Source organism: Nothobranchius furzeri, chromosome 16, assembly GCF_043380555.1.
Source record: "Nothobranchius furzeri strain GRZ-AD chromosome 16, NfurGRZ-RIMD1, whole genome shotgun sequence".
NCBI classification, from domain to species: Eukaryota; Metazoa; Chordata; class Actinopteri; order Cyprinodontiformes; family Nothobranchiidae; genus Nothobranchius; species Nothobranchius furzeri.
This window is the reverse complement of record NC_091756.1, coordinates 48613206-48624119: the sequence shown is the minus strand read 5'-3', so window position 1 is coordinate 48624119 and position 10914 is coordinate 48613206. Positions and strand designations below refer to the sequence as shown.

Sequence of the window (10914 nt, the reverse complement as noted above, 5' to 3'; positions counted from 1 at the left end):
GAGTCGGCTGTCTGGTATCAGCCGCAGCGTTGCAGAGGCTTTGACAGGAGGTCAAAGGAGTTGGTTTCAAAAAGGCTTCTTTAATAAACTCATTATTTATCATTTCTGGCGTATTCTGGCAAATCAGAATGTGCCATGTCTGGAAGGCTTTCCCAAAACATCCCTCAGAAAGCCACACCTTCTTGCAGATACAAGATGTTTTTAACCTTAATATGTATCTGATTGTAATGTGTGTGAGTGTAAACAATGATTAACTTGTTAAATCGAACACATAGTGATATAAATGGATCATTGGAATAACAATTTTCATTTCAAATTCATTGATTTAAGCACAGATTATTCAAACATTTGATTTAAATATCTTGTTCATTCATCACATATGATTATTTAACTTATAATAGTAAAATCATGGAGTCTTCACTTATTCAGAGTGAAGACTCTTGTCTGGCTTCTCAGCAGAGAGTGTAGGACCTTGGGACAGAGTGTCTACTTGAATGTTTTGTCTTCATGGAATGTCAACGCGCGCTGAGCAGAACCTTCTGGTTTAAAAGGCCACATAGAAAGTGGATTTATGCTGTAGATTAAAGGTCACTATGTTGGTCACTGTAGATGGTGAAAAATTGACCCTTTTGGTATGTTACGCAGCTCGTTCTCTTTAGGGAAACATGGCTGAAAATGACATAGTGACTGCATGTAATGGATGATGTGGTGAAATGTGATGTTCTGCATTCTCTATCGGCACAAAGAAGGACAAACTCACTCACAGTTACCACAGTGATTTTCTGTTTAGCTTTTCTGTGTGTGTGTGTGTGTGTGTGTGTGTGTGTGTGTGTGTGTGTGTGTGTGTGTGTGTGTGTGTGTGTGTGTGTGTGTGTGTGTGTGTGTGTGTGTGTGTGTGTGTGTGTGTGTGTGTGTGTGTGTGTGTGTGTGTGTGTGTGTGTGTGTGTGTGTGTGTGTGTGTGTGTGTGTTTCTCTTTGATTTAGCCAACACTTTCTAATCCTGGAATGCTGAAGGTGTCAGGAAGCCTCGGCCGTGCAGTTAGTGAGTTTTTCCTAGATGTGTGAATAGAGTCAGAGCACTCGGGCTCATGGCACATTGAGCTTTGAGCCTTGAGGCAGGAAAGGCGGAATGATGTTGAAGGATGGTTGTATCCACCATAAACAAATAAACATTCTATTTGTGACAAGTGTCAACAATGATTATTTCTTGTTTTCTGCAAACAGCAGCGACCATTCAGGGCAAGCTCTTAGGTATTTGGAATAACTACACAAACTTTTATCTAAGTTCCCGTGCAAATGTTTAGTAACTTGCTCTGTTACTTCTTATAAGATTAGAATTTGTTATAATAAATTATTTCTTGTCCGGGGATTGGACCGCCAAGGCTCCCGCCTTGGTCTGCCACCCGATTCGCATTGCACCGGACCCTTCATGTTCCTCCTGCGGGTGGTGGGTCCACAGTTGGACGAGCCCATGTATCCGGTTCGGGCTGGGCCCGGCCGGGCCCCATGGGCGAAAGCCCGGCCACCAGGCGCTCGCTCACGGGCCCCAACCCCAGGCCTGGCTCCAGTGTGGGACCCCGGTAACCCTCCGGGCCGGGTACTCCGACTCTTCGTTTTAACCGCCATGAAAGATCCTTTGAACCGTTCTTTGTCTCACTCTTCACCTAAGACCAATTTGTCATGGGAGACCCTACCAGGGGCACTAAGTGCCCCAGACAACATAGCTCCTAGGATCATTAGGGCACTCAAACTCCTCCACCACGATAAGGTGACGGTTCAAGGAGGTGCAGCAGTGGCAGTTGCCGAGGCAAAATGTCGGGCGTGGGAGGAGTTTGGTGAGGCCATGGAGAAAGACTATCGATCGGCTCCAAAGAGGTTCTGGCAAACTGTCCGGCACCTCAGGAGAGGAAGGCAGCAACTCGCTCACACTGTTTACAGTGGGGATGGGGAGCTGCTGACGTCAACTGAGGCTATAGTCGGACGGTGGAAGGAATACTTTGAGGAGCTCCTCAATCCCACCAATGCGCATTCCGAGGAGGAACCAGAGCTGGGAGGCCTGGGGATGGACTGTCCGATCTCGGGGGCAGAAGTTGCTGAGGTAGTCAAACAACTACACAGCGGCGGAGCCCCGGGGGCGGATGAGGTTCGTCCTGGGTATCTCAAGGCTATGGATGTTGTAGGGCTGTCATGGTTGACACGTCTCTACAACATTGCGTGGTCATCGGGGGCAGTTCCTAGGGAGTGGCAGACCGGGGTGGTGGTCCCCATCTTTAAGAAGGGTGACCTGAGGGTGTGTTCCAACTATAGGGGGATCACACTCCTCAGCCTCCCTGGAAAGGTCTACGCCAAGGTACTGGAGAGGAGGGTCCGATCGATAGTTGAATCTCAGATAGAGGAGGAGCAATGTGGTTTTCGTCCTGGCCGTGGAACTGTGGACCAGCTCTATACCCTTGCAAGGGTGATGGAGGGGGCATGGGAGTTTGCCCAACCAATCCACATGTGCTTTGTGGATTTGGAGAAGGCTTATGACCGTGTCCCCAGGGGCACCCTGTGGGGGACGCTCCAGGAGTAAGGGGTGGGTGGCTTTCTGTTAAGGGCCATTCAGTCCCTTTACCAGAGGAGCGTGAGTTTGGTCCGCATAGCCGGTAGTAAGTCGGACCTGTTCCCAGTGAGGGTTGGACTCCGCCAGGGCTGCCCTTTGTCACCGGTTCTGTTCATCACTTTTATGGACAGAATTTCTAGACGCAGCCGTGGTGTGGAGTGTGTCGAGTTTGGTGGCAGGAGAATCTCGTCTCTGCTTTTTGCGGATGATGTGGTCCTCCTAGCTTCATCAAGCTCTGACCTTCAGCTCTTGCTGGGTAGGTTCGCGGCCGAATGTGAAGCGGCTGGGATGAGGATCAGCACCTCCAAATCTGAGACCATGGTTCTCGACCGGAAAAGGGTGGCTTGCCTCCTCCGGGTCGGGGGAGAGGTCCTACCTCAAGTGGAGGAGTTTAAGTATCTCGGGGTCTTGTTCACGAGTGAGGGTAGGAGGGATCGGGAGATCGACAGGCGGATTGGTTCGGCGTCTGCAGTGATGCGGACGCTGAGCCAATCTGTCGTGGGGAAGAGGGAGGTGAGCCAGAAAGCCAGGCTCTCGATTTACCGGTCGATCTACGTCCCAATCCTCACCTATGGTCATGAGCTTTGGGTAATGACAGAAAGAACGAGATCGCGGATACAAGCGGCCGAAATGAGTTTCCTCCGTAGGGTGGCCGGGCTCAGCCTTAGAGATAGGGTGAGGAGCTCGGACATTCGGGAGGGACTCGGAGTAGAACCGCTGCTCCTCAGGATCGAAAGGAGCCAGTTGAGGTGGTTTGGGCATCTGGTCAGGATGCCTCCTGGACGCCTCCCCGGGGAGGTGTTTCGGGCATGTCCTGCCGGCAGAAGGCCCCCGGGTCGACCCAGGACACGTTGGAGAGGTTACATCTCCAATCTGGTCCGGGAACGCCTTGGGGTCCTGCCGGAGGAGCTGGTGGACAAGGCCGGGGAGAGGACGGCCTGGAGCTCCCTAATTGGGATGCTGCCCCCGCGACCCGGACCCGGATAAGCGGAGGAAGACGAAGACGAAGACGAAGATAAATTATTTCCAAAAATCAGAACATTTTTATTGTAAGCTGTACTTCCTCATTTATGAGGAAGAAGATGACATAGCGCCTCACAAGATGAAAATCACAAGGCGTTTCACAAAAAAAAAATTAAAGCATAAAAAGATTTCAAAAATGATTAAAAACTGTTCAAAAGGAACAAAAAAATTTAAGGAAAGGGAGAGAGAAAATGAATAGGAAAGAAGGAAATCTGTGGATCCCGGGAAATGCGGAATAAGAACAGAATAAGGAGAGGGTGGTAATGAAGGTCTTGCGAAAGCCAGCTTGAACAGGTGAGTCTTCAGCTGCTTTTTAAAGGAGACCACTGAGTCCACTGATCTCAGGCTCAGGGGGAGAGTTCCAGAGTCTGGGGGCCACAGCAGCAAATGATCTGTCACCTTTGGTCTTTAGCCTGGTGCTGCACATCCAGTAGGTTTAATTGCGTACTACAACTGTCATTTGCTCATAATCTGACCAGATGATGTCAGTTATTAACTTCCATTAATCAATTCATTTGCCCTAAATACATATTTGAAAATGGATTATGTTTTTTCAACACCGGATTTTCTAAAAACTGGCATGTAGTTTTCAATAGTACTGAGGACATCTTTAACTGGCCCACTAGCTTTAAATGTTAGCTCCGGTCGCAACTAATCTGTTTCTCCCAACTGAGGCCATTCATAGAGAAACCTTTTATTTGTGTAACTTTTTGTACTATCATTTATATATATATATATATATATATATATATATATATATATATATGTGTGTGTGTGTGTGTGTGTGTGTGTATGTATGTATTGACGCTGTTGCTGCAGATTTGTCGGTTGCACATCCATGATGTGAATTTCCCGTTCCACATCCCAAAGGTGCTCCGTATACAAATGCATTTGTTTACCGTTGTGATTTTGTCTTTAAAGGCGAGGTGAAATACCAGCAGGCAACCAAACAAAGAGAAACATGAAACAAGCTGATTTGTTCAAATATTTCAGGTCTTTTATTCATGTTCTGTACACTTTTAATTCTCTATCACACTAGATGACAATACTAGATCACTTACTACAAAAGGTTGCATAAATAATTTAAATGTGGAAATAAAAAATAAATATGCAGTTCATTCTTGACAAAAGTCCTTCTTTGTGTTTGTAGAAAACAGCTTTTCCTCTATCCCTAACCCCTGTCGAACCCCTTCCAGTTGTTTTTCCAAACACTATTGGAACAAAAGCAGACATGGAGGATGTACAACATTTGAAATCAAGAAGCATCATGACCAGAAGAACAACCATCTGTCCATTTTAAAGGATTTTACTGCAGGAGGCGGAGTTTGTGTCTTCTGCCGTGACAGCCTGCGTATCTCTGCTTCCTCTTCCTCACCGGATTTCACCAATAATTATGCTGATAAAACTGAATAATTGTGTTCCGACTGTTATTTTTATTCCTTTCTTTCCTGTCTGGGTTATTTACAGAATAATGAAACACACCAGAGGCGCCGCTCTGTTCGGCCCATTGCAAAACAGTTGATAGAGTGCGGCGCTCTGCCCTTAGCCAAGAAAAAATGCACACGTCCCGATACCTCTCACACCCTGTGTTGCACTTTCTTTCTTTGTGAGTCCAGAGAACAGGAAATGGCTATATCTGGAGGAAATTGTTTTGTATGACTCAAATCCTAACACAGAAATGGGCTCATTATTGGGACTCACGGGAATGCCTCTTCCCTCACTTCTGGCTTATCGGACTCCTTTGTGTCTGGAAGCGCTACTGCAAGGGACGGATCTGCTGTCCATCGTTAATAGGAACAAACTTGTTTCACCAGTTGGAGTCCTCAGAGCCGTCACCGTCCCCCACAAGCAGCCTAAAGGAGACAGATCAGGACCACTCAGGAGCAAAAATACAGAACACCTTAAGCTTAAAGCTTTAGTTCTGCTGGATGTTTGTGGAGACGGGTGTTTTTTGGGGGAAAAAAGACGTGTTTATATTCGATTTGTCTTTAGATACTTGTTAGACATAATCTTCCTGTTCAGTCACTAGCGAGGCCAGTCCAAGCTGGCTCATTGCGTCATGCAAAAAGCAAAGTTCACAAATATGCAAAAATAAAAAACACGACTGATGACTCAGTCTGGCATTTAGCTTATGAAATCTCAGATTTTCTCTTGCATCCCTTCACTGTGTGAAGGAGATATGTTAATGAGTAGCATGTGTATGAATGTGCTTTGGTCTCTATCCTTGGACGCTTTAGGAACATATCAGTACGAGTTCCCTGTCAGCGGTGTGGTGTTCTTGCTGCGTTCATGCGACAAGCGCCCGTGCTTCCTGATGGGTTGCCTCTTTGGCACGTCTTTGACATCTGAGAGGTTGTGGTGAGGCCTGAATCGCTTGCACTTGCAGGATGTGACCACCCGGATTTTATAAGTCCGAGCATTGCCATTCGAACACTGCAGCTGGACCCTCCGCGTCCGTGAGTGCGCCGGGATGCAGCGGTAGTCAGAAGCGCTGCTCCGCCACCACTTCCCACGGACGATGGTGTTGGGCATGAGGTGGCTGGGGAGGCACTGACCAGAGCAGACCAGCTCTCTGACAGGTTTGGCACTGCGGCAGGATCCATCAGTGATGTAACGGGTGGAACGCAGCTCCCTGCAGCTCATCTCCGAGGCACCTGGGTGGAAAAACGGGATATCACAGTCAGCACACGTGGACCAAACCCAAAACAAACACTGTGGAGGATTCTACAGTTTTAACCACTTCGCTGCAGCAGCTGCTCCTTCTTTCCAGTGATTTCTCTCACGTCATCATATTAGTGTGGAAATAAGGGAAAAAATCCAAGCTGGAAGCTGAATTTATGTCCAACCAGTATAAAACATAAAAATCCATCAATAAATTCATCAAAAAAACAGCAAATTGTTCAATTAAGTGGAGGTTTAAGGTAATAATATCAGAGCAGACCTGACTCATGGTCCGATCGTTGGCTGACAACACACACACACACACACACACACACACACAAAACAGCTGGCAACAATAAGCTGATAGAAAATCCAGACCAGAAGGCCATTAAACAGCTCAATCCAACCCAATGTGGGTCTGGGATGGAGGAAAAGCTGGCACTCAGTCCCGACCCTCAGGAAACGCATGTGGTGGTGGAGGAGTAAATAGCTGTCTGGTTGTTTTAAGGCAGCGCTGCAACTGGACAAGTTTGAAGAACGCTGTTTGTAATAAGATGGAGCTTTTTAAGAGCCACATGCATGAGTTACTCTCACGTGTTTTTTACAAGACGAGAAGAGCCGTTGGTGTAGAAGCGATACACTCGGAGAGGGATCTGTTTCCCTCTGTGGCTTTCTAGGTTAAATAAAAGAACTGAACAAAGGATTTATGTGGATGACTTCTCTCCTTTTTTTCTCACTGGGAGAACCTGACCCGGTGTTATTCTGGTGCTGCTGCTGAAGAGTCCACATTGTTTATACCACCTACAGCACCCAGTTTGCAGCGGTTTGCACCAAATATCCAAAACTGTTAGCTTTTTTTGTTGGATGTGTGTTTCATTTTTTTCTACTACAGTTCAATTTAATTCAAGTATATTCAAGTTTATAGCGCCAAATCACAACTAGTCGTCTCAAGGCTCTTCACACAGTAAACATTCCAATACAGGTCAGTTCATTAAGCTAATCAGTAAAAAGTTTCCTAAATAAGGAACCCAGCAGGTTGCATCGAGTCACTGACAGTTCCCGTTCTCCTATCTAAGAGGAATGATATCCTGCTGGACAATTGCGTGACTTGTTCATTTCCATCTGGACTTAGAGAAAAGCCTTTGGGGAGATTTGGAGGAAAGCCAGGAATTGGTCAAAGTCTCAGCTGTAACCCCAAACAGAACCATGAGAGGTCATCCCAGGACTCAGCCCAAGTGATAAAACGGACCCAGGAGGGATTATCTGTCCCTCCGGGACGTTTTCTGTGTATTTACTATAAAAACAAGCAACCCTCTTTTGGATACTAACAAATAATCTGAATACTATTCTTTAGATTTACACATCTGCATCTCATTACACATCCTTGGATAAGAATCCTTCAGAATAACTGACATTAAGCCCATTAATTCCCTTATCAGCTGTTCCTTTAATCTAATCAGTCACCTTCTCTAAAGTCCAAATCAAAAGGCCTCAAATAAGCAAAAGCCATTGCACCACCCATGCAGAGTCCACGAGCATGAGACTGCCCTGCATGCGCTGTTCAGTCAGAACCTACAACCCAGGTGGGAATCATTCTCAAAGGCAGCGTTGCATTTATAAAAGCTATTTCTAGCCCCCACCTTCCCATAGACATCCATGCTGAAGAGCAGACTAGGGGGTTTTCTGTTTAGGAGACATGCTGTTGCAATCAAATGGTTACGAAGCAAGTAGAGCTTGACTAATAGCATAAAGAGAAAAGGAAACAACCTGGAAGACAATGTACAAAAAGCCCTGATGTCTTTCTGAGCGCTTGGGTTCAGAATGTTGAGGAAGAAACCACAAGAATGTGAGTCTGAGCCGCTCTCATCACCCTCATCCCTCTCCACGCAGCAGAGCGGCTGATAATCAGCAGAGTGGTGTGAAAATCAGGCAGAAATGTGGAACTGTGAACACAAATTCACAAAGCAGCCCTGATTTATTCAACATAATTATCTCTTTCAGGTCTTTGCTTTTCAAAACAACAGAGCCTGCAGTCTTCTGAGCTGAAATGAGATATTTGGACCATAAATTGAGTCATTGTGTTGGGAAAAGGGGTAATTATTAAAATTAATGCATTTTTTATCAGTTTAGTGACTGAACTTTATTGTTATTATTATTATTATTATTATTATTATTATTATTATTATTATTATTATTATTATTATAAATGCGTTTACGCAATTTGAAACAGCAGTACTTTTAATGCTTTACGCACAGCTCCACAAATTGATCATAATCCTGCACTTTTCCAGCATTTTCCACCTTTTGTTGTATAATTAAATATTGAATGGACAATTAACTGACACTTACTGTAAGAGACAGTGTTGGAATTTCTCCCTCCGCCTTTCGCCCTGTTGTTATTCATCGTGTTGTTTCCGTTTGGGGTCTGGAGAACCGCCTGTTGAGGTGTCCGGGTGTTTTCTCGATAGTCCGGTAAAATCTCCGTGGCACCGTTTTTCAGAACCTTCCATCCCTTCGCGGCCGTGCAGCATCCCTGCAGCAGCAGCAGCAGCAGCAGCGAGCTGGAGACCAGGAGGGCCACAGACACCTGCATGCTGGTCAGGCACGAATAAACCAAACCAGAGGAGCGACTTTATTCTTTAAACACATACACACATGCACACACACACACACACTCACACTCACTCACACTCACTCACACAGGAGATACTTGGTCACTCGTAAAAGTTGGTTACGTCCACTACCAGTGCGCGCGCCTTATTGAAGCAAGATGCCGTCTGCAGCGTGCAATTAAACGCTCAGTCAGAGGTGGGAGGGGTTGAGCCCGCTTTCATTGAAAAGGCAGGAGAGGGAGCAAAGGGGGGTGGGGTGGGGGGGTGGGGGGGGGGGCTTGGATCTGAGTGAGTAAAAATAGAAAAGAGAAAGGATAGGGATGAGAGGAGATATTTTTTTAGGTGGGTTAAAGGTCAGAGGAGATGAAGAAAGGATGAGTCAGCATTCTGAATATCACCCACTTCCTTTCATTCAAAAGATCAAAAACCGTTTTTTACAGATAAAAATAGAAGTTGTGTTTAAACTGTTAAACTGAATGTGTGATGGGATGACTCCTAGCTACCAAACACTTGATTGTACAACATTTTATAAAGCCTGCAAATGTATCTTCCAAAGATCAGCTTTAAGGTGAACACCTGATTCCACTGCAGCTTGTACGTAAGCTATAACTGCTGCTTGATATGCTTCATAAAGCCATAACCCGTGGTTTGTCTTCTTCCTTTGGAACTCTCTTTACTCTCAGAGTGACCATAGTCCCTGTGCAAGTCATACGTAGGTGTTATTCCTCAGGTGCAAACTGTCCGATAAGAATGCCTTCTAAAGATTTTTCACTCTTGTCTTGGTGTGAGTTTCAGACATCTTAGACTAGAGTAGCTTCTGCGTTTGGTCATTTAAAATTAGGATGAAACTGAATGTACACGTCCAGTTAGAAATCTGCAGGTGAAGATCCTGCTTTGATGTAAATGATTAACTGTTTTAGTGTGCTGCGCTGTCATGTGTCATGTCAAAGTATTGTGTTGTTGAAAAAAATGTTAAAAACTGAGTTTAGCTTTGGGTAGTGACCTAAAGAACGAGATCACGGATACAAGCGGCCAAAATGAGTTTTTTCTGCAGGGTGGCTGGGCTCTCCCTTAGAGACAAGGTGAGAAACTCATCTGGGAGGGTTTCGGAGTAGACACACTACTCCTCCACATTGACAGGAGCATCTAGTTAGGATGCCTCCTGGACACCTCCCTAGTGAGGTTTTCCGGGCACCTCCAACTGGGGGAAGGCCTCAGGGAAGACCCAGGACACATTGGAGGAACTTTGTCTCTCAGCTGACCACTTTAGAATTCCCCACAGGAGCTGGTCCAAGTGGCTGGGGAGAGGGAAGTCCGGGCCTCCCTGGACTGCTGCCCCTGCGACCCGAGCCCGGATAAGCGGCTGAAAATGGATGGATGGATGTTAGCCAAGGACTTCCACTGAATCAGGCTGACTTAAAAAATGTATTTCTAAATTAAAGAATTTTTGGTTTAATTAAAATCTTTCAGGGGGGTTAGAAGGTATTTTGTATACTAACACACACACACACACACACACACACACAGAGTTAAAACATTATTGCTTGCCTTTTACATTTTGCTGGTGGAAGATAAAAGAACAGGGAGGATAATGGAGAGTATCAGAAAACGTATCTCTGTTGATTTTGGAACTAAAGGCACTGATGGGTCTACCTAACACTTACACATCTCCTAAAACACGAAGGCATTTTTGAGCTGGTTTATTTTGGACTGCGTCTCAGCACAAGCTTCTCCCCTGCTGCGTCATGCACCTCATCCTCCTCCTGAGCTCTTCACTGATACAAGAACCCAAATGAATCATTCCCATTCTGTGTTAATAGCCCTCATCACAGCTCTCTGCAGATACTTTAATGAGTCTGTACCTCTCATCTGGACTTTTACTGTGGTGATGCTGTCATCATAAACCCCTGCACCTCACCACCATTAATGCTTTACAAGATTAGACAATTTTCATAACATTCCTGTTTCACAAATCTGTCGGGACATGGACTGGTACTCCCATATATCCCAGTGGCA

General features: G+C 45.7%; 1 protein-coding gene across 1 annotated transcript; it reads right to left on the bottom strand.

The window, feature by feature from the left end:
• Window positions 1-5173: 5173 nt before the first annotated feature.
• Window positions 5174-9031, bottom strand: sost (sclerostin). The gene is made up of 2 exons (XM_054749369.2): window positions 8636-9031; window positions 5174-6279 (listed from the first exon to the last, which is right to left on the bottom strand). Exons 1-2 carry the CDS (start codon window positions 8877-8879, stop codon window positions 5870-5872), a joined length of 654 nt encoding a protein of 217 aa, XP_054605344.2. The 5' UTR covers window positions 8880-9031; the 3' UTR covers window positions 5174-5869.
• Between the last annotated feature and the right edge of the window lie 1883 nt (window positions 9032-10914).

What these genes read in the sequence shown, in the direction of transcription:
- sost (XM_054749369.2), bottom strand. Translation starts at nt 8,879, where the DNA reads ATGCAGGTGTCTGTGGCCCTCCTGGTCTCCAGCTCGCTGCTGCTGCTG. An exon ending in TTCCAACACTGTCTCTTACA is followed by an intron (nt 6,280 to 8,635) that starts GTAAGTGTCAGT and finishes TTTTCCACCCAG; the next exon opens with GTGCCTCGGAGATGAGCTGC.